Source organism: Microcaecilia unicolor, chromosome 8 (assembly GCF_901765095.1).
Source record: "Microcaecilia unicolor chromosome 8, aMicUni1.1, whole genome shotgun sequence".
NCBI classification, from domain to species: Eukaryota; Metazoa; Chordata; class Amphibia; order Gymnophiona; family Siphonopidae; genus Microcaecilia; species Microcaecilia unicolor.
In genome coordinates this window covers 69130258-69154277 of record NC_044038.1, presented here as the reverse complement: position 1 = coordinate 69154277, position 24020 = coordinate 69130258, and the positions used below count along the sequence as shown (strand labels likewise).

Genomic DNA, 24020 nt, shown 5'->3' with positions numbered 1-24020 from the left:
ACACTGATACTATCCGCACTCACTCTCGACAGCCTCTATCTGCATCATCTTTAACAAGAAGATTTTCGACTGGGCAGAGGCGCAAGTCTTACTACTCTTAAAGGTGTAGATACCAGCCTTCCGCTAGGTCTACTCGGGCAACTCTGAGCCCCTGTTTCGGGCCTTGCCAGCCCCGCCCCCAGAAATCCCAGCCGGCTCTCCAGTCAAAGCAAGGTACAGAATTTTGACTAGCTCCAGAAAAGCATAGCTGTGCAAAGAGTATCCATTCCGGACGACTTGCCAGTCAGAGGAAGGCTCACTTTTTGCCACCACAGGGTACAGAATTTTGACTGGTTCCAGAAAAGCATAAATGTGCAAAGAGTATCCGTTCTGGACGACTTGCCAGTCAGAGGAAGGCTCACTTTTTGCCACCACAGATGGCTCCTTATAAACTCTGACCAGTGGGTGCTTCAAATAGTCCGTTGCGGGTATGCTCTAAATTGGCATCAGCTGAGAGCATCTTACATCAGCTCTCAGCACAAGCAAGTGCTTGTACAGGAAATCTCTGCCCTTTTTCAGGCCTGAGCAGTTGAACCCGTTCCACCAGGGGAGGAGGAGTAGGGATTCTATTCCATTCTAGGTAATTTCTTGTGATCCAGAAAGTAGGGGGATTCCGGCCTGTCCTAGACTTAAGGGCCTTGAACAAATTTCTAGTGAAGTAAAAGTTCAGGATGATTTCCCTGGGCACCCTACTTTCTCTCATCCAGGAAAACATGCTCTCTGGACTTAAAGGATGCCTATACCCACATTTCGTTACTTCCCAGTCACAGAAGGTATCTCAGATTTTGAGTGGGGAATTCGACTTCCAGTATCGTGTTCTGCCATTTGGCCTAGCATCTGCCCTCAGAACTTTCAGCAAGTGCCTGGCACTAGTCGCAGCATATCTACGCAGACTGGGAGTGTCATGAAACACCTAGTACCTACCTGGGGTTAACCTAGCGGCTACCTGGTGGGTCTGTCCCAGCATTGCTGAGGCCCACCTGCACCTGGGCACATGCTCTATAACTAGCACCTTCCTCCTGACTGGGTCCTGCTTGCCTCTGGGCTAGTCTCCCACTTTCAGATTATTCCTTGGTGATTTCTAGGACACTGGTACCACACTGCAGGGGTCCCACAGCTCCTAGAAAGCACAAACCAGGATTCTTAGTCAGTCCAGGACAGCAGAGTCAATAAACTAAATAAGGTTTATTGTCACAGAACTTGAACAGTGAACAGAAAAGGGTAAAATCAGCAGAGAGTAATAGGTAACTGAATGTGGATCAATTATAGAACTATCAAAGCATTTGTTTACTACCTGGATAGTACCTGGGGAGTTCAAGAACTGTAGTTACTACTACTACTACTATTTAGCATTTCTATAGCGCTACAAGGCATACGCAGCGCTGCACAAACATAGAAGAAAGACAGTCCCTGGTCAAAGAGCTTACAATCTAATAGACAAAAAATAAATAAAGTAAGCAAATCAAATCAATTAATGTGAACGGGAAGGAAGAGAGGAGGGTAGTTGGAGGTGAGTGGTTACAAGTGGTTACGAGTCAAAAGCAATGTTAAAGAGGTGGGCTTTCAGTCTAGATTTAAAGGTGGCCAAGGATGGGGCAAGACGTAGGGGCTCAGGAAGTTTATTCCAGGCACAGGGTGCAGCGAGACAGAAGGTGCGAAGTCTGGAGTTGGCAGCAGTGGAGAAGGGAACAGATAAGAAGGATTTATCCATGGAGCGGGGTGCACGGGAAGGGGTGTAGGGAAGGACGAGTGTGGAGAGATACTGGGGAGCAGCAGAGTGAGTACATTTATAGGTCAGTAGAAGAAGCTTGAACAGGATGCGAAAACGGATAGGGAGCCAGTGAAGGGTCTTGAGGAGAGGGGTAGTATGAGTAAAGCGACCCTGGCGGAAGACGAGACGGGCAGCAGAGTTTTGAACCGACTGGAGAGGGGAGAGGTGACTAAGTGGGAGGCCAGCAAGAAGCAGATTGCAGTCGTCTAAACGAGAGGTGACAAGGGTGTGGATGAGGGTTTTGGTAGAGTGCTCGGAAATAAAGGGGCGGATTTTACGGATGTTGTAAAGAAAGAAACGACAGGTCTTGGCAATCTGCTGGATATGAGCAGAGAAGGAGAGAGAAGAGTCAAAGATGACCCCGAGGTTTCGAGCTGAGGAGACAGGGAGAATGAGAGAGACATCAACAGAAATAGAAAACGGGGGGAGCGGGGAGGTGGGTTTGGGGGGGAAAATGAGAAGCTCGGTTTTGGTCATATTTAATTTCAGGTGGCATTGAGACATCCAGACAGCAATGTCAGACAAGCACGCTGAAACTTTGGTTTGGATGCAAGGTGAGATATCAGGGGTAGAAAGGTAGATTTGGGAGTCATTAGCATAGAGATGGTAGGAAAAGCCATGGGATGAGATTAATGAACCAAGGGAAGAAGTGTAGATAGAAAAGAGGAGGGGACCAAGAACAGAACCCTGAGGTACGTCGACAGGCAGAGGGATAGAAGTAGAAGAGGATCCACCAGAGTGAACACTAAAGGTGCGGAGGGAGAGGTAGGAAGAGAACCAGGAAAGGACAGAGCCCTGGAATCCAAGTGAGGACAGGGTATCGAGAAGTATGCTGTGATCGACAGTGTCAAAAGCAGCGGAAAGATCAAGAAGAATGAGGATGGAATATTGACCTCTGGATTTAGCCAGTAATAGGTCATTGGAGACTTTAGTAAGCGCAGTTTCGGTTGAGTGGAGAGGGCGAAAACCAGATTGTAGTGGGTCAAGAATAACATGTGAGGAGAGAAAATCAAGGCAGCGGTGGTGAACAGCACGCTCAAGTAGTTTGGAGAGAAAAGGAAGGAGGGAGATGGGGCGGTAATTAGAGGGACAAGTAGGGTCGAGTGAAGGCTTCTTAAGGAGAGGTGTGACCACAGCATGTTTAAAGGCAGCAGGGACAGTCGCAGTGGAAAGTGAGAGGTTGAGAATGTGACAGATAAAAGGAATAAGAGCAGGAGAGATGGCATTAAGAAGGTGGGTGGGAATGGGATCAGAGGAACAGGTGGTACATTTTGAGGAAGAAAGGAGAAGTGTAGTTTCCTCAATAGTAACTTCAGGAAAGGAGGAAAGGGAATGAGGGGAAGGAGAGAGAGGGGAACGGACTAGTGGAGGGAGATTATAAAATATAACTGCTCACAGGGCCTCAGTAAAGAGATCTTACTCTCTCTCTCTTTCTGCTGCCTGATTGAGACTTGGGAAATATCAGTGCCTTCAGACTAGATTTGAAATCCAGGGTCAATCAGAGCCCAATGCATCAACTTTGAAAATAGCTGCCCAACGGTACTGCAAATAGCCTTTCCATAAGCTGGAACTGGAAGAGAGAAAGTCTTTTTCTGCAACACCTTTACAACTCAAAACAAGCGCTATCTGCTGGCCAATTAGGAGAAATACACTTTGTGAAATAATTAATACAGTTTTCAGGCTCAGAAACCCACGTCACATGGAGTTTGTGTTTCCTTACCTGGACGATTGGATAGTCAAGGACACGTCTCAGTAGGGAGCAATCAAGTCAATGCAGTTGACTGTTCAGGTGCTAGAGCTACTGGAGTTTGGCATAAATTATCCCAAGTCCCATCTCCATCCAGTACGACAGTTGGAGTACATAGGAGCCCTGCTAGACACTGCACAGCCCCGGGCCTTTCTTCCTCTATCGAGAGTGGATACCTTGGATGCGCATGCCTCTTAGGTCTGCAGCAGCCAGCAGGTTTTAGCTTGGCAAATGTTGAGACTGATGGGCCACATGGCCTCCACAGTGCATGTCAGTCCCATGGCATAGCTCCATTTCAGAGCGGCCCAGTGGACCTTAGCTTCCCAGTGGTCTCATGCCACAGGGAACCTAGTGGATGTCATTCGTGTCCCGTCAGAGTTGGCTCACACTCTTCTCTGGTGGATGTTCCAGTCCAATTTGACACTGGGACTTCCATTCCAAATTCCACTACATCAAAAGGTGTTGACAACGGATTCATCCAACCTGGGTTGAGGAGCTTGTGTAGATGGGCTTCACACTCGGGATCAGTGGTCCGCTCAGGAGTCTTATCTTCAAATCAATCTCCTCGAGCTACGACCCATTTGAAACGCTCTAAAGGCTTTCAGAGATCAACTCCAAAACCACATTATCTAAATTCAGGCAATCAGGTTGCACTGTTTTATGTGAACAAGCAGGAGGGTACTGGAAGGAGCGGTAGGAATGCGGCAGTGGGCTGTCCTTCACGGGATGAGCCTCCGTGCCATATACCTTCCCAGCACGAACAACTGCCTGGCAGACAGACTCAGCAGGATATTGCAACCACACGAGTGGTCTCTCAACATGGGCATAGCCCGAAAGAACTTCCGAGAGTTGGGGCTGTGATGAAACAGTGGGTTTTCTATTTCTCCTGGTTGTTATTCTGTTGATATGTGTTCCTCTTGGTTGGCCAGCAGATGGCGATTGTCTGTGGTGTTTTTTTTTAAAGCTGTACCAGAAGTGACAGTTTATTTTTCTTTTTCCTGCCTAACTGTGAGGTAATTTGTCAGTGTCAGCCAGGAAGCACAGTTAGAGTAGAGGAGTGGCCTAGTGGTTAGGGTGGTGGTGGACTCTGGTCCTGGGGAACTGGGGAACTGAGTTCAATTCCCACTTCAGGCACAGGCAGCTCCTTGTGACTCTGGGCAAATCACTTAACCCTCCATTGCCCCAGGTACAAATAAGTACCTGTATATGTAAGCCGCATTGAGCCTGCCATGAGTGGGAAAGCGCGGGGTACAAATGTAACAAACAAAAAAAAAGTAAATATCTCTGACCTGAGGCCCTGTTCAGACTTGTGAGCAGTTAAATTTTCTGAAGCTTTCCAGGCACTTTTTCAGGTAATGAACAAGTGTTAGATAGTTTTAATATTAATTTTTGTTTATTTTATCTGTTATTGCTAATTAATTTTCCATCTGTTTTATGCGGTTCACTGTTTAAATCTTGTGATAATAAACCTATTAGTTATTGGCTTTGTTGTCCTGGACTGACTAAGAATCCTGGTGGTTTGTGTGTTGGGTCTGTGAGTTCTTTCTGGGAACTGTGGGACCAGTGGGAGTGTGGCCCCAGTAACCTAGAAACCACTGGGGATAATTTGAGAGCTGGAGACTTTCCCAGAGGAGGGCGCTAGTGTAGAGCACAAGCGGCAGGTGCAAGTGGACCTGAGCTGTTCTGGAGATAGACCCTGTAAGTGGCTGTGGGGTAGCCCCAGGCAGGTGACTAGGTGTTTCGTGACAGGTGCTCCCTCTGTGGATCTTTTTGCCACTCATTTCAACAAGGCCCCTCAGTTCTGCTCCAGGCTTGCATCATATGACAGACTAGCATCCAATGCCTTTCTCCTACATTGGGAACGATACCTCTGATAGAGAAAGCCTTGCTGAAACTCAGGCAAGACCAAGGCACCATGATACTGATCGCTCCTCATTGGCCATGACAGATATGGTTCCCTTTTCTTCTGGAGTTGTCTTCAGAGGATCCATGGAGATTGGACTGTTTTCCAGCTGTAATCACACAGAACGAGGTGTCCCTTCTGCATCCTAGCCTCCAATTTCTGGCCCTCATGGCTTGGATGTTGAAAGCATAGAACTGTAATTCCTCTGATTGCCTGAGGGTGTCTCCCGTATCTTGCAGGCTTCCAGGAATGACTCCACCGAGAGGTGTTACTCTTTTAAATGGAGAAGGTTTGCTTTCTGGTGTGAGGGCAAGGCCTTAGATCCCTTCTCTTGCCCTACACAAAAACTGCTTGAATACCTCTTGCACCTCTCTGAGTCTGGCTTGAAAACCAACTCTGCAGGGGTTCATCTTAGTGTAATTGCATCAACGTGTAGTAGTTGAGTCCATCTCTGTACAACCTTTAGTTGTTTGTTTCAAGAGGTTTGTTGTTGACAAAATCCCTATCATACCTCCAGTTGTATCATGGGATTTCAACATAGTCCTACTCACCCAACTGATGAAAGCTTCTTTTGAGCCTCTGGATACCCGGCATCTGAAGTTTTTGACCTGAAATGTTGTATTTCTGGTGGCGGTCACTTCAGCTCAAGAGTCAGTGAGCTACACGTCCTAGTTGCTCACCCACCATATACTGAATTTCATCACAACAGAGTAGTACTCTGCACGCACCCTAAGTTCCTTCTTAAGATTGTGTCAGAGGTCCATCTTAACCAGTCAGTTGTTCGTCCAACATTTTTCCCCAGCCCTCATGCCCATCCTGTCAAAAATATACTACATACTTTAGACTGCAAGTGAGCCTTGGCCTTCTGCCTGGAGTGGATTAAAAAAGCCCACAGACAGTCCACCCAGCTTTTGACCCCAACAGGGTGGGAGTGGCCATCGGCAAACACACACTTTCAAATTGGATATTAGAGTGCATCTCCTTTGCTTATGCCCAGTCTGGGCTGACTCTTGAGGGACATGTCATGGCTCACAATGTCAGAGCCAAGGCTGCATTGGTAGTCCACAAGATCAGCCTCCACAGAGGAGATTTGTAAGGCTGCAACGTGGTCTTCAGGCCAAACATTCACATTCTACTACTGTTTGGATCAGGATACCCGACATGACATTCGGTTTGGACAGGCAGTTCTGCAGGATTTGTTCTGTGTCTAGAATCCAACTCTACCTTCCTAGTCCCTAGGAGTTGTTTTTGGTTGTACTCTTTATGCTTTTCACCTGACTGAGGGGCACACGCTCAAGCATCGGGCAGATAGGGACCAGTGCATGCACGGTGGGATGCTGCTAGAATTTTTTTTAGTGCTAGCGATTCATCATCCACCCGGGGCTCCGTTGGATGAATTCATCCACATGTGAGAATAAGCAGTGGCCTATTGTCCTCAGAGAACACTAGGTACAGGTAAGTATCTTTACTTTTTCTGCTAATGATACTTCTGTGCACCCAAGTATATCATTGGCTTTCCCGTCTGCTTTTTTACACTGACTGGCTACTTTGGGGTCATCAGATGATAACCTCCAGACTTCTTTCTTGTTTGGTGGCGGCTAGTTCTTTACTGCTGAAAGGTTTGACCCTTAGATGTCTGCATTTCAAATTCATAATTTTTAATATTGAAGTATGATTTTTGTACTTTGGACCATTTTTCCAATTGTTAAAGCTATCTGTTATGTTCTGCACCTCTTCTGAAGTATCTAGTCTATTGCAAACTTCCCTATCATTTGCAAACAGGTACACTGTCTTTTCTTTAACTTTTCCTTGTTATCACTTATAAAGACATTGAAGAGCTCGATTCTAGCAGTGATCCTGTGGCACCTACCTGGTTACTGTCCCTTTGCAGGGGTGGACCTCATTGACCCAGCACTCTGAGTCCCCTACTGCTCAACCTACTTCTCACCTAATTTTTCATTATGCTTTAAGCTCCCACACTGTAACATGCTCCCCAGGGTTTTATGTGAAATAGTATCTAAAGGCTTTGCCGAAATCTAGGTAGGTACCTGGTAATCTGCTGTGGCAGGATTTTGCCTTTGTTGCCTAGGATCCTGTAATCCACTGATTTCAAGATATCCTCACACTATTCTGTCCTTTACTGTAGACAAGCAGGGATATAATTAGCCATGCACTGGTGACATCACTGCAACAGCTCCAGACTGGGTAGGTCTCCCAGAGCCCCAAAAAGTTTTGAAGACTTTCTGGGTATGTGCAGGTGCTCCTGCCTGTGTGCCAGTTGCTCTTCTTTCTCAGTCCATTTTCTCCATTTGGCAACAGAGCCCAGATTTTGCTCTTCCTCACCAATTAGGGCCCATTTTGATCCCTCTTCGTCTATAATGTTTTGATAATTGTTAGATTTGATAGTTTCACCAGTGGGAAAAATAATGAATAAATCTCTTGCAGAAGGATTCTTATCTGATTGTATGAAGTTAACAACTGTGAAACCTTTGTTGAAGAAATGTTCTCTAGATGTATCTGTGCCGAGTGATTATAGACCAATAATCTGTGTTACCCTTTTTGGCAAAAGTAATTGAAAAAGAGGTTTTGAAACAATTGTTAGGTTTTGTTGAGAGAAATCATGTTCTGAGTGAGTATCAGTATGGCTTTAGGAAGGATCACAGTGTGGAATTTTTATTATTTTCTCTGACAGATGAACTAAAAATTGGAAAGGACTAAAATGTTTGTTAGTGCCTGGTCACATTGGACATTGCTTCCGCATTTGACATGGTTGGCCATTCTATCTTATTGAAGATACTTTGATATGGGGAGTCAAGAGACAGTTGTACAGTGGTTTGAGTCATACCTAACGGGAAGATCTTTTGTAGTCAAGATTTGTGGTTCTGTTTCTGATAGATTATTTAATAAATTGTGGTGTTCCCTAATGGTCAGCTCTGTCTGCTTTACTCTTGAATCCGTATATGTCGTAATTAAGTCAAGTATTTCAGAACCTAAAAGTTTCTTTCAGAATGTATGCTGATGAAATACAGTTCTTTTTTTTTGCCATAAATGATATGCAAGATTTGCCTAGAGTACTTTGTATTTTGATAAAATTACAGAATGAATACATCAGCATAATTTGTCATTAAATCTTGCCAAGACTGATGTTGGTAGACAATTAGATCAAGCAGGATCAAGCAGAGGCTGGCCAAAGGACAATCCAACATGGGAAATAGTACTTGAGTACACTTTATTTGCAGCTTAAGTAGAAGGACCTGAAACGGTCCGTGCTCCGGCGGAACAAACTGTCTACCTCAGGAGTCACAGTCAGATTCTAAAAAAATAATACATATGCTGGTCATACATAGGATATAAAACATTGAACCATAAGACACTTAGCATATACATCTCATGATAAAATAAGAAATGTAAAAACCATGTATGTGTAATATAAGAAACTTATCATGTACATCTAAAAACTAATAAATACAATAAGAACAACCAGAAGACTGAAACGAATATCAACAACCATTGGAGTGTGCTGCTTAAAAAACTTATGTGATCAAACAAGAGCGCATGAAAAATAAGGTCTATATGATGAATACTGAAAACAAAAGGAACATACCTCTGTAATCAAGCAAGTGTAAGTGGAACACTGGTACTGTAAAATCTTGTAAAACACAGGAAAACTGGAGGGGGTTAAAAACATGTGTTGAAATAAACCAAACCATAAAAGACAGTTGTTAATTTTTTATATACATTAAGTATCTTGCAAAAAGAAAGGAAAAAGCCTCATCTGACTCCTTTATGGGGCGTTTTGCATTTATATGGATGAGACATGACACTATATAACATATAGGCATTCTTGGCTTCTGTCACCTTTGCCTTCTGGACTGGTTTTACCCCGTTAGTAACACCTTACCTTTGTATACTCTTCTTGACTGGCTTATAAATTCTTCTTGACTAGCTTTTATGATAACTACTTGTGATGACAGCCCATAGTTTACACCTATATAAATATCCAACCCCTTAGATCTCTTTTAAGATAACCCACAGCAACATGGCTGCTCTGTATTCACTTGTTATCTTAATGGTTTTTATTTTGTCCTTAACCTATAAAGCTATTCCTCTCCCTTTTTGATTTGCCTATCCTTTCTAAAGAAGAGTGTAATGTTTTTTCTTTCAAATCGTGATTCAGTGGCTGTAGCCCCTTTACTATGGTTGCTTCTAGAGATATTACATTTACACATATGACAGCATATTTGGTGAATTTGATCAGACCACCAGAATTTAATAGAACGTTTAGATTATCCGATCGTAGTTTATTAAAGTTTCCTTTGGTTAGGAGTGTTCGTTTTAAATGGGTTTTAGAAAGCTTTTTATTTGCAGGCAGCTTATATTTGGAATAGTTTGCCTTTGATTATCAAACAACAATCTTCATATTTACTATTTCGGAAGCATTTAAAAACTTTTTTTTTCTTTCAAAAAATATTTGATCAGAGTGTCTTAAATTTGTATTATTTAGTTCTTGTAATTCTCGAGTGATTGTATTGATCTTTCTTTGATTGTAAACCGCTTTATACCTTTGTTGGGAATAAGCAGTTAATAAAAGCCTGAGATTAGGTTAAATTAGATTAGATTTTTCAAAATGTGTTCCACCTCCTTATCTTTTTTTTTTTTTTAATTCCTTCTATTATTTGAGCAGCCCCTTTGGACTCTCCTGTTCAGCCTGTTTTTATCCAGTGTTTTAAATGCCTTCTAACTTACTATGCTTTAGTGTATCTGTTTGCTAATAATGTACTGTATACTTTCCCATTCCCAAGACTTCATACAGATTATTCTGTGGACTTTTGTCTCCATCACCTGATTATTCTACTTTAAAGTTCTCATTACTTTTGGCAAGTTTGTAAGCAAAAGTATTGTAGACAAATATATTTGTCCTTTACCCTACAAACCATTTTCATTGAATATCAGATCACAGCAAGCTGCTTCGTAATGCAGCTGTGATGATTCCTGCTGATATCTCTGTCTTTATTTCCTCTGATGGTGTTTCTTTCATCCTTTCTTTAGGTCTCTATGGACACTCGTCTGTGTACCATGAGGCCACAGATGCCTTCTATGTCTTTGGTGGGCATCGTTTCCATGTGGAGGTGGTGTCTGCCTCACCAGAGCTGTATAGCCTGTATTACCCCAACCTCACCTGGAGTCTGCTGGCCCCATCTCAGGGTAGAAAGGTGAATACATGTAATATCAAAGGAGAAAAAATGTTTGTGGGTGGGGGAGAGGGTGGGAGGAGAAAGAGAGAGAATAATTCCTAACCTCATGTCTCATTTTCTTGCTCCACAGCCATTATCTCACTTCTTCCATGCAGCAGTGATCCTGAGGGATACGATGGTGGTGATTGGTGGAAGGACGGAGGTGCAGGAATTCAGCAACGGCCTTCAGTTCTACCAGATCAGTTGCAACACCTGGATCATCCCCAATCAGACAGGTAACAGGGGTCATAAACCCAGGTTCTGGATCCTATTGAGCCAAGTGGTGTTTTTGACATAGTGACCACACAGTGTTTCTGTTACAGAAGAATCTGTCATCAGTGTGCCCATGAATGACTCCATTGCTCATGCTGTGGCTGCTGTTGGGGACCGAATCTATATCTCTGGGGGTTTTAATGGGGCAGCATTAGGACGGATGCTGATGTTGTCTGTGCCCAAAGACCCCTGCTTGATCTTCAAAAGCCAGGATGCCTGCAACAACTCTATGGGCAGCTGTACTTGGTGTGGAGACAGTTGCATGACTGCTGATGCAGCAGAGAGGTAACCACAAGGGAGCAAAAACAGAGGTGATGTGAATATTGGGAGCTTTTCCCTAGAGTTGCATTTTATTAGGGATTTTGTTTGTTCCTGGGAAGTTATTGGTGGGTACTGCATATTCCCCTAAGAATGGGTTTTTAGCAAATGCAGAGCTGTTTGTTCAAGTGCTCCTCTCAGATGGATTTTCCTTCTTTTCCTACCAGTCTCGGCTGTTCTGGTGGGATTTTATTCTGTTTCCCTTTTCCACGGTCTGCTGATGAGTGCCGGCGCTTGAGAACCTGTAGCGAATGTCTCGCTCGGCATCCCAGAGTTGCAAATCTCACTCAGGGACAGGTGAGCACAGCACATGGTTTGCAGCCTGTCTGCAGAGCAACTTAGAACTGTGGCAGTTAGCGTAGGACATAATTTATAATCTGCTCCAGGTCCTTTTGTAGAGTGGGTGGAGGATTTTAGTATGAAATCTTTGTTAGCAGTCACTTGCTTGTTCCCCTAGGAGCCTCCCATTCAAGGACTCCTTACAATCACCCTCATATGGTTTTGCAGGGAGCAGGATTGAGAATCTTTTATCATTAGAGTGAAGTGTGTAGTAGCCCTTCTCATGTTCCTGCAGGGGGGTCTGTATTGTAAGTGGTGTACTAACTGTCCTGAGGGTGCCTGCATCGGCAGTGATGGGAGCTGCACGTCGGAGAACGACTGTCGCATCAATCAGCGTGAGATCTTTGTGGCCAGCAACTGCTCGGAGATTTCTTGTGAGGCCTCAGATTGCCCTAAATGCACGGCTTCAGGAAAGTGCATGTGGACACGGCAGTTTAAACGCACAGGTAAAAAGATTGCATGGGCTTTTAACTCTCCTTAATATAGAAACTTAGTGGGTAATTTTGAGTTTTGTTGTAGGCCTTCAGGGAAATTTTCAAAGGAAAAGTCTATGTGGAGTTTCTCTTTTGAAAATTAGACTGCTGCGCTTGACGTGGGTACCTTTGTGCCTAAATATTTTGCACCTGCAAAATACACACCAGAAAGTATTGGTAAAGATTTTTAAATGATCAAGATGTTTTGCTGGCCTAGAGCAGACAAACTTAACCAGGCACGTTTTTCTGGTTGACTTTGAATACCCGGTAGCATTTGTTTGGATAGAAATGCAGCTAAGCATCTTGATGAATATGAATGGACAATACTTGTCTGCTCAGGTTTATTCTTCAGAATCTTTATAGACTAGGACCAAGGGGTTCTATTATTAAGTTGTGGTAAGAAATGGCCTTAGCGTGCACTAAGATCATTTTTACCACTGCCATAAAGTGTCCTGTTTTCTATTTATTTCATTAATGGTTGTGTGCTAATGTTATCCTTTAATGTGCAGCCATTGAAAATAATTACCACGGGAGCTCTTACCGCCTCCTATTTATGCTCTAACTGGTTACTGCTTCCACATCGACTCCACCCATTCCCTGCCCATGTCATGTTCTCTCCCCCCAAATAAAAATAAATAAATACTGTGTGCTTAACACACACAGACGGCAAAACTAATGCAGGATACTTTAGAGTGTCCTGTAATAGTCTGTTAATGCTGCGTTAGGCGCATTTGTATAGGAGAGGGGGTTCAGAAGTGCAGCAGAATTGAAACATTGATACGTTGAAATATAGCAGTTAGGGAATTGCTTCTTTCAAACTGTGCCTCCTTTCCTAATCAAAACACACAAAGCCAACACATACACAGAAGCAGAGGGGTTGGAAATTATTCTATGAGATCTAATTCACGTGCTTTCCTCACGAGAACTGATGCCACACCTTTATTTAATAATTTGGATATATATTTCATTTGTTTAAGTGTAAATTCTACTGTGAAACCTAGTAAATGACAAATTTTGAAATTTTATTTTGTCAGGGTTGGACTATTGTAGTGTTTGCTATGTATGTACAACCTTACAAGTTGTGATAAACTCTTGTTTGCTATTTGGTTTATTTAAATATGAGCATATTACCTCCTTTCCTTCAATGGTTGGGTTGGTTATCTGTGCAGGACAGGATAAAATATCGACTCTTACTGCTGGTCCATCAATGTATATACCAGGAATCATCTCATTATTTGATGGACTGTCTTTGTTGGTATCACCCGAAGCGGGCGCTTCATTCTGACTGTTCTTGCACTTTAGAGGTGCCTAACTTTCGACTTTTCGTTTGGAATGTACAAGGAAGAGAATTTTTTTTGTTGCAGGCCCTACAAAATGGATCAAACTGCCTGGTTTTCTTAGGAGTTAGGAACGTTGGATTATTTAAAAGAAACTATTGAAGGAGCATTTTTTAAAAATAAGTTTAAATCTGCTTTCTTTACAGTGATGTACCTGTTTGTATTATTTGATTGGTGTGTATGTTAAGTTTATTCTATTGTTTTTATATTGTGTGTATGGTTTTGTATCCTGCTCTGGATAAGAGCAGTTTATAAATGAAATGTATAGCTTTTCTACTAGCGGTTATATATGGTGACACCTAGTCACCTCTCGTTTAGACTACTGCAATCTGCTTCTTGCTGGCCTCCCACTTAGTCACCTCTCCCCTCTCCAGTCGGTTCAAAACTCTGCTGCCCGTCTTGTCTTCCGCCAGGGTCGCTTTACTCATACTACCCCTCTCCTCAAGTCGCTTCACTGGCTCCCTATCCGTTTTCACATCCTGTTCAAACTTCTTTTACTAACCTATAAATGTACTCACTCTGCTGCTCCCCAGTATCTCTCCACACTCGTCCTTCCCTACACCCCTTCCCGTGCACTCTGCTCCATGGATAAATCCGTCTTATCTGTTCCCTTCTCCACTACTGCCAACTCCAGACTTCGCGCCTTCTGTCTCGCTGCACCCTACGCCTGGAATAAACTTCCTGAGCCCCTACGTCTTGCCCCATCCTTGGCCACCTTTAAATCTAGACTGAAAGCCCACCTCTTTAACATTGCTTTTGACTCGTAACCACTTGCCTCCACCTACCCTCCTCTCCTCCTTCCTGTACACATTAATTGATTTGATTTACTTACTTTATTTTTTTGTCTATTAGATTGTAAGCTCTTTGAGCAGGGACTGTCTTTCTTCTATATTTGTGCAGCGCTGCGTATGCCTTGTAGCGCTATAGAAATGCTAAATAGTAGTAGTAGTAGTAGTAGACCGCACCTTAAAATTATAAACAAGATGGAGTCGGTCTAGAGAGTGACTACTGAAATGGTCAATGATCTTCGTCATAAAGCATATCGGGACAGACTTGAAAGGGGAAAAGGAAATGGGACTTGATATACCGCCTTTCTGAGGTTTTTGCAACTACATTCAAAGCGTTTTACATACATTCAGGTACTTATTTTGTACCAGGGGCGAGGGAGGGTTAAGTAACTTGTCCAGAGTCACAAGGAGCAGCAGTGGGAATCGAACCCAGTACCCCAGAATCAGAGTCCGCTGCACTAACCACTAGGCTGCTCCTCCACTCAATATGCATACTTTGGAAGAAAGGCGGGAGGGGAGAGATATGATAGAGACATTTAAATACCTACACAGCATAAATGCACAGGAGGCAAGTCTTTCAGTTGAAAGGAAGCTCTGGGATGAGGGGGCATAGGCTAAAGGTGAAAGGGGATAGAGACAGAAGTAACCTGAGGAAATAATTTTTCACAGAAAGGGCGGTAAATTCGTGGAATGGCCTCCTGGTGGAAGTGGTGAAGACAAAAACAGTATCTATATTCCAGTACATAGATCTGTAAAGGATTGATAGGGAGAGTAGATGGCATGGATTGTCAGACTGGATTGATATATGGTCTTTTATCTGCCTACATTTTTCTCTGTTTCTGTGTAAATTTGAGAGTGACGTCTGATGGTTAGATTCAAGGGTTAAATGAAGAGTAAAGCCTTCACCTCCATAATTCGTAAACAAATAGCAGCCCTGATGTACTACACATGTTCACTTGTTCTTTGAAATCTCATCCCTCACCTCAGTTTTCAAGAAGTGTGGGAAGAGGCTGTTTTATTATTGTTTGGAAATAGAAGCATGAAGTGAGCACTCGGTGCGATTTAAGCAACATACCATGATAGAATAGAATTTCTAACTGTTGAAAGAGTTCCTCCAATTGTAATTTACCGTCGCATGCCAAGTATGTCAGCAGTTTCTGTTTGAGTGATCCTCCAACTATCCTTTACAAGTTCATCAACCTTTCTCATGTGAGACTCATCCGTTGCTGCTGTCACATGTCATCCACTTCATTTCTGATCACACAAATCAGCCCTTCCCAGTCCACAATCTTTATTTTTTGGCCCAGTGATGCTCAGTACTTACATCAACAGTCTTCACAGACTGGATGGACCGTACAGGTCTTTCTCTGCTGTCATCTACTATGTATGTACAACCTGCATGTGATGATGAATTTCAGTGAAGGAAGAGATCTCAAGGAACAAATGAACACATGTAGTGCGTCACTGCTGCCTTCAGTTGATGATTTATGGAAGTGGAGACATTACTTTGTTTTAACCCTTGTACATAATCTTGGTTTCATTTTATTATTATTTTCAAACCAATGGAATGTTTGTGAAACAGTTCGTTGAAAGTGCCCTCTCTCGTTCAGGTCAGAATTGAACACACACACTCATAGGGATGGGAAAGAAATTCCACATGTTTTCCCTACTTGTTAGTACTTTATTTTTTATATGGGTATTTTTTAATTTATATAACTGTTATGTTGTTTACAGTATGTACAATAAAACCTATTTATGAAACTACTCCCCCTTTAGTTACTAGCCTGTTGTCTCACTTTCTCTGTTTCTCTGCAGATACACATGTACTCATGCCTTTACTCTGCTTTCTTTCTAACACACTAATTTCTTCCGTTCCTTGTTTTTTCTTCCATGTCTGTCCTGTGGTGCGTTGCTTATCCCTTCCTTTGCTTCTTAGGAGAGACTCGGCGCATCCTGAGTGTGCAGCCTACTTATGACTGGACCTGCTTTAGCCATTCCTTACTGAATGTGTCTCCGATGCCTGTGGAATCGTCTCCTCCTCTGGTCTGCCCCACCCCCTGCCACAACCACAGCACCTGCAGTGACTGCCTTGGTTCTAAAGGGGCTGATGGGGGCTGGCAGCAGTGTGTGTGGAGCATCAGCCTTCAACAGGTAACTGGGAGTATAAATGTGGTATATCAGGGTAATAGACACTAAACTGATGGCAGGTACAGAAGGTGCATGGGATGTGTATAGGAATGTATATAGACCATCAAATTGACTACTCAACTATACTTTAAGGTCCACTTTAAAACAAGATTCAGTGACATGAATCAATCTATTCAAATCAAAATCATTCTTTGACAAGGAAGAAAATAACCTTAGAAACCATTATTGACAGACTAACAATAAAGTCTGTTTATATAAGGTTTCACTTCTCATTCTCAGTATTTAAAAAAAAAAACAACTCCATTTTGTTTTCTTTTTTTTTTTTTCTGAAGCGATACTGAGTGCAAAAACGTGATGTTTGTAAAAACACTTTTACCTTACAGCTGAACAAATTTTTTTTTTATTCTGAACACAAAATATAAAAATGCACTTACCTATGACATCCCAACGGGGGCCACTATTTCACCTTTAACATTGGCTTCCTGAGGGATTTCACTTTAAATACTGCTCAGAACAGCTTGTTTTTTGGCTCTTACTTCAGATCATGCTGTAAGCCACAAAATCTATAAAACAGAAAAATCCATTGTAGTATTACTACAAACATTCAACTCCTATTTTGATTGAAATAAAGAATACATTTTACCCTTCATTGACATGGAGCCGTTCGTTATTAATCGCAAACCTGTGGCAGTTAAAATGGTGCCGATACTAATGAGAAATGCCGGTGCATGCTCACAAGCGTTTTGATTCTCATTGCTCACCTCATTACCAAAAGTCCTATATAATCACTATCTCCCTGATTCTATATATGGCGCTTCGCATTGCGAATGCAAATTTGGGCATGCGCAGCTTAACAAGCCAATTAGCACTGATAATTGGCATCCTAACAAGCAATTAGTGTTAATTGGTTTTAATTGAAATTTAGATGTGACTCCGAAATGGGAACGTGTGGAAATGGGGGAGGGTTATGAGTGAATTGGGGGCGTTTTGAGCATTTACGCACATAATTTATAGAATAAGGGGGAAGTTCACCTAATTTAGGCACGACAATTTGCACCATGTTTCAGTTGATGCAAATGACAACACCTAAAGTTAGGCATGATTTCTGGTCATAAGCACTAATTCTATAAATCACGCCTAATTTTAGATGCAGCTTATAGAATAGCACTACAAGGTTTTTTATTTATTTATTATTTTTTTTTTAGTGCCGGTTTTTTAAGGCACCCTATATTGAATCTAGCCCTATATGTCTGTGACAGTTGCTGTTCAATCACAACAAATTTAAGAATATGTATATATTAGCAAAACTGATTGAAGCAGTGGGAATTGCAATGGATATTCAGATTATATTCACTATTAGAACCTCACAAGCTGAATAGTTTAGTAGATTGAATTTATTTTTCTGACCAGTTTTGTGCTCAGAATCAGAAGAGGTTTTGTTCAGTTGTAAGGTGAGTGTTTTTATACATATCACGTTTTTGCACACAGTATCACTTCTGAAAATGAAAATGGACATTTTTTTAAGACCGATTAATGAGAAGTAGAACATGATATAAACAGATACTATTGTTAGTCTGTGAAAAATGGTTTCTGAGGTCTTTTTCCTCCGTTTCAAAGAATGATTTGGATTTTCCGTTTCAAAGAATGATTTGGATTTGAATAGATTGATTCATGTCACTTAATTTTGTTTAATGTAGACCTTATTGTATGGATGTGTAGAATAGGCACATATATTGGGATACAGCAAATTTGTAGAGGACTATATAAGCAAATATTCGACTTCTTTGTCATGCTGGACATTTTGATTATGTTACGCCCTCCTATACTCTTTACACTGCCTTCCAGTGAAGTTTAGGGTACAATTTAAAGTACTTTCTTTGGCACACAAAGTATTGCGTGCTGGAGTTCCCTCTTACTTGTCCTCTTTAATACTTCCAGATACTGCTTCAAGAATCCTTTGTTCTGCTCATGACTGTTGGCTGCAAATTCCATCAGTTTCTGTTGCTCGCATGTAGTCTATTTGTAGTTCTGCTTTTTATTGTACTGTACCTCTGTTATGGAATTCGTTGCCCAAACATATCAAACTGGAGCTTGTATTCCCTAGATTTAAAGCTGCTCTGAAAATATGTTTTTTTGTGTGTTTTTTAATTGAAGTGTTATAGAGAAGAAAACAATTCACAATCCAAGAATAGCAACCATAAAGAAACAAGTAGTCTCTGAAGTGTCAGGATCAACATATCCAAACCAAAATACAAGTTTTTTTTCCCAATTTTATGCAAGCAAATCAGTACCACAATATCCCCTTCTTCCCTACCTCCCCCTTTCCTGGTCCAGATGGATTATCCCCTCCCCCCAGTATCTCAAGTCCATCCCACCATTCAGTAACCCAACAGAATTTATTTAGTAAGGCATTTGGTAGTGGGACTTGACAGTGGTGGCACCATTCAATTTCTGGTTGCTGGCTGTAGTGTCTATTTTATCTATTTTAATTGTTTTTCTCTTCTCAGTTTTTGTGTTTTTTGTGCTTGATTGCTATGCTCTATCAGTGCGATGGAGATCTTTTCTGTCTTTTAAAAGTTTTATTGTGTTATTGTACACTACTCTGCTATTTGTGAAAAAGGCAGTATATTAAATGTTCATAAAGCATATAGCTCCTGGTTTATTCATATAGGTGTAATAGGGTCCCTGTAGTATAGTAGGGGGCACAGCCTAGTTCTTTTAAGCTTTCTCTACCTGAACCTCGTACCTCCACCTAAGCTGCACTAGGATGTGTTGTATTATGGGAGGAAATGTATCTGTCTTTTTTTTTCTTCTGAGTATGAGCCCCATATGGCTTCTGCTGTGCTTTGTGGGGGGATGTGATATAATGAAGAGTTGTATATTAATCTGTCTCTCTCTCTCTCTCTCTCTCTCTCTCTCTCTCTCTCTCTCTCGTGCAGTGTATGAGCCCCACATATCTCCCCTTACGCTGTGCTGGGGGTGTGTGTGGCCGTGTGCTCAGCAGTCCAGAGAGCTGCACCCCATCTTGCCCCCAACATCAACAGTGTGCCCTCTGTATCCGTCAGCCCCGCTGTGGCTGGTGTTCCAGGAAGGGTGAGAATGGGAAGGGGCAGTGTCTGCAGGGTGGACTCCATGGATCTAAAGAGGGTATGTATGCGAACAGTGCTATTTAGTCCTGCTGCTCAGTGCTTGCTCTGTGGCACTGAGCAGATGTGGTCTGTGCCGCACGAGGCAGCAACATATTCTGTTTGGCTCGTGCTCCAAGGCATTGCTTGGATGTAGTCTGTTCTAGTGAGGGTGGCAACTGTACAAAGCAGATCGTTAATAAACCAAAATATATTTTATTGATATAACAAAGTTAAAATATGCATACAATAGTCCATATGCATATAATAGCCTGCAAAAAACATTTTTGTGAGTGCTATTGTGGCAAGTTCGACAATGAGTTGTGTCGGTATCCTAGGTCGTACGTTTTGGTTGGGCAGTTTTTCTTTAATAATCTCTATTGATTCTTTCTGTGGGATATTGGTGTACAAACTCTCTACATCGAAGGTGACCAAAAGCATATCTTTACTTGGAGTTATTTTATTTAACGTATTGATAATGTCAGCAGAATCACGTGTGTAGGAAGGAATTTTATGAACCAAAGGACGTAAAAACTTATCAATGAAGATTGATAATGGTTCTAGTAAAGAGCCACAGGCAGATATAATTGGTCTACCTGGGGGTCTGGACAAGGACTTATGTATCTTTGGAAGAATGTATATAGTTGGTGTAATGGGTTCTCTTACCACTAGGAAACTAGCTTCCTTTTCGGTTAGATATTGTGCTTTTCTACCTAATTCAACCAATGAAGAGATTTCATTTTGAATACTTATTGTGGGATCTTTGCTCAATATTTTGTAAAAGGTCTGGTCATTAAGTTGTCTATAAACCTCGTCTATATAGTCTTTCCTATTCATAACTACGATGGCTCCACCTTTGTCTGCCGGTTTAATAATAATACTATGGTCTTTCTGTAATATTTTAATAGCAGCACTTTCTTCCCTTGTTAAATTATAGAAAGTCCAACTAAACGGATGGAGAATCCCCGTAGGATAATAAATCATAACACCCAATATAATAAAGCGATAGGAAGTAATATTCAGACAAGTCCACAAACTGTAAGAGAAAGAAAACGACCCAGAAGTGACCAAGATGATGTATTCGATCCATCAGCCTCCCTCTATACAACACCCCCGAGAATGAATGTTGATAAACAAGTACATCATTTAGGCCAGCTCTGGAGGAAAAGATCCGCCACAGGTAATTCTATCTCTGAGTATCCAAGAGGATACTCATCATATAGAGGTAGGGGTCGTGGTAGAGGAAGAGGTGGCACCTTTCAACAAAGATATGGACAGGAAAACATAAACAGGTATTAAATACAGTATACAATCTTTCAGACAGAAAACTAACAGATACAGAGAAGAATGTTCTGAGCAAAGGTCTGTCATTTATACCTACGCCAAAATATAATGCTTTAAAACCAGAATAGAATTTTTTTAATTTATACGCAAACTGAAAATTATGGAATTTTTTTCAAAAAAACCATCAGATTATAATGACCAATCAATAGTTAAAAATAATAGCAAATGGCTCCCGCCTGGCAATACCCATCATCTGATACAAGCTTACGAAACTGTTGTACTTAAAGATATAGCAGTGTTGGAGAAACAAGGTAAGAAAAGGGCTTTCTATAATTTAACAAGGGAAGAAAGTGCTGCTATTAAAATATTACAGAAAGACCATAGTATTATTATTAAACCGGCAGACAAAGGTGGAGCCATCGTAGTTATGAATAGGAAAGACTATATAGACGAGGTTTATAGACAACTTAATGACCAGACCTTTTACAAAATATTGAGCAAAGATCCCACAATAAGTATTCAAAATGAAATCTCTTCATTGGTTGAATTAGGTAGAAAAGCACAATATCTAACCGAAAGGGAAGCTAGTTTCCTAGTGGTAAGAGAACCCATTACACCAACTATATACATTCTTCCAAAGATACATAAGTCCTTGTCCAGACAACCAGGTAGACCAATTATATCTGCCTGTGGCTCTTTACTAGAACCATTATCAATCTTCACTGATAAGTTTTTACGTCCTTTGGTTCATAAAATTCCTTCCTACACACGTGATTCTGCTGACATTATCAATACGTTAAATAAAATAACTCCAAGTAAAGATATGCTTTTGGTCACCTTCGATATAGAGAGTTTGTACACCAATATCCCACAGAAAGAATCAATAGAGATTATTAAAGAAAAACTGCCCAACCAAAACGTACGACCTAGGATACCGACACAACTCATTGTCGAACTTGCCACAATAGCACTCACAAAAAAAAATTTTTGCGGGCTATTATATACATATGGGCTATTGTATGCATATTTTAACTTTGTTATATCAATAAAATATATTTTGGTTTATTAACGATCTGCTTTGTACAGTTTCCACTTTGGAGTTTGCGGATCGTCTGCCCCTTTGCTTTCTAGTGAGGGTGGCAGCAGGAAATTCTTGCAGCATAGCATTGATTAAATATGGCAGACAAATAAGATAAAAGGAATGAGACGACTTCATTGTGAGGAAAAGCTAAAGTGGTTAGAGCTTTTTCAACTTGGAGAAGAGATAACTGAGGGGAGATATGATAGAGGTCTGTAAAATACTGAGTGAAGTGGAATGGGTAGATATGAATCGCTTGTTTACTCTTTCCAAAAATATGAGGACTAAGGAGCACACAATAAAACTACTAAGAAGTACATTTAAATATTTATTTATTTGTTACATTTGTATCCCACATTTTCCCGCCTATTTGCAGGCTCAATGTGGCTTACATAGTACTATAAAGGTGTTCGCCAATTCCGGTATGAACAAATACAGTAATGTTGTGGTAGAATAAGGTTCATGTGTACAGACACATTAGGGAATCGTAGAGAGGAAGAGTCATTATATGTCCATTATGAGCTTTGGTTTCGTTGTGTTGCAGGGTACAGGCATTTAAGTTGGGTCAGTAGGGTATGCCTTTTTGAACAGGTTAGTTTTTAATGATTTCCAGATGTTTAGGTGATCATAAGTTGTTTTCACGGCTTTTGGTAATGCGTTCCATAGTTGTGTGCTTATGTAGGAAAAGCTGGATGCAAAGGTTGATTTGTATTTGAGTCCTTTGCAGCTTGGGTAGTGGAGATTTAGGTATGTTCATGTTGATCCTGTTGTGTTTCTGGTTGGTAGGTCTATGAGGTCTGTCATGTATCCCGGCGCTTCGCCGTAGATAATTTTATGAACCAGGGTGCAGATTTTGAAAGCAATACATTCTTTGATTGGGAGCCAGTGCAGTTTTTCTCAGAGGGGTTTGGCGCTTTCGAATCGCGTTTTTCCAAATATAAGCCTGGCTGCCGTGTTTTGAGCGGTCTGAAGTTTCTTTAAAATTTTTTCTTTGCATCCCGCATAAATTCCGTTGCAGTAGTCTGCATGGCTTAGTACCATTGATTGTATCAAGTTGCGAAATGTTTCCCTCGGGAAGAATGGTTTCACGCGTTTGAGTTTCCACATTGAGTGGAACATTTTCTTTGTTGTACATTTCACTTGGTTCTTTAGTGTGAGGTTACGGTCGATTGTAACACCGAGAATTTTCAGGCTGTCTGAGATAGGGAGGGTATAATCTGGGGTGTTTGTTTGTGGGTTTGTTCGTATTGTATTGGGATGAGACAGTGTGTTTTTTTCTGTGTTGAGTTTTAGTTGAAATGCGTTTGCCCATGAGTCCGTGATATTCAAGCTGAGCTTGATTTCGTTGGTGATTTCTGTCAGATCACGTTTGTAAGGAATGTATTATTGTGACATCGTCTGCATAGATGAAAGGGTTAAGGCCTTGGTTGGATAAGGATTTGGCTAGTGGGGTCATCATTAAGTTGAAAAGGATCGGTGATACTTGTGATCCTTGAGGTATTCCGCATTCTGCTTTCCACGGTAGTGATATGTTTGAGCTTGATTTCACTTGATATGTTCTAGTGGTTAGGAAACCCTTGATCCAACTAAGTATGTGTCCGCCAGTCCCGAAGTAATCTAGGAGTCTTAGTAGTATTTTATGGTTTACCATGTCGAAGGAGAAGTATGCTTTTGCCTGTTGCTATTTCCTGCTTGAATTTGGCTAGGAGGGTAATTAGTACTGTTTCAGTGCTATGTAGGAGGCGAAATCCTGATTGTGATTCATGTAATATTGTGAATTTGTTTATATAATCAGTACGTTGTTTGGTTACCATTCTTTCCATCAGCTTGACCACCAGTGGGATTGATGCTATTGGGCGGTAGTTAGTGATTTCGTTTGATTTTTTCTTGGGATCTTTTGGTATTGGGGTGAGTAGGATGTTGCCATTTTCCTTAGGGAAGAGACCTTGTTGAAGCATGTAGTTTAAGTGGGATGTAAGGTCTGCTATGAAGTTGTGGGGGGCGGATTTTATTAGGTAGCTGGGGCAGGTATCCAATTTACAGTGAGAGTTGGAGAACCTATTTCTTCTTTCAACGTGCAATTAAACTATGGAATTTGTTGCCAGAGTATGTGGTGATAGCAGTTAGCTTAGCAGGGTTTTAAAAAAAGGTTTTGACAAGTTC

The 24020-nt window shown here is 41.5% G+C and overlaps 1 protein-coding gene across 1 annotated transcript in view; it reads left to right on the top strand.

The window, feature by feature from the left end:
* The window catches only part of MEGF8 (multiple EGF like domains 8), a 223616-nt gene that overhangs the window by 147581 nt on the left and 52015 nt on the right, over positions 1 to 24020 (top strand). Inside the window, 7 exon segments of the mRNA XM_030213349.1 lie at positions 10510 to 10714; positions 10716 to 10930; positions 11018 to 11252; positions 11453 to 11582; positions 11860 to 12070; positions 16159 to 16373; positions 19310 to 19517. Of these exon segments, the coding sequence (XP_030069209.1) occupies positions 10510 to 10714; positions 10716 to 10930; positions 11018 to 11252; positions 11453 to 11582; positions 11860 to 12070; positions 16159 to 16373; positions 19310 to 19517 (1419 nt within the window).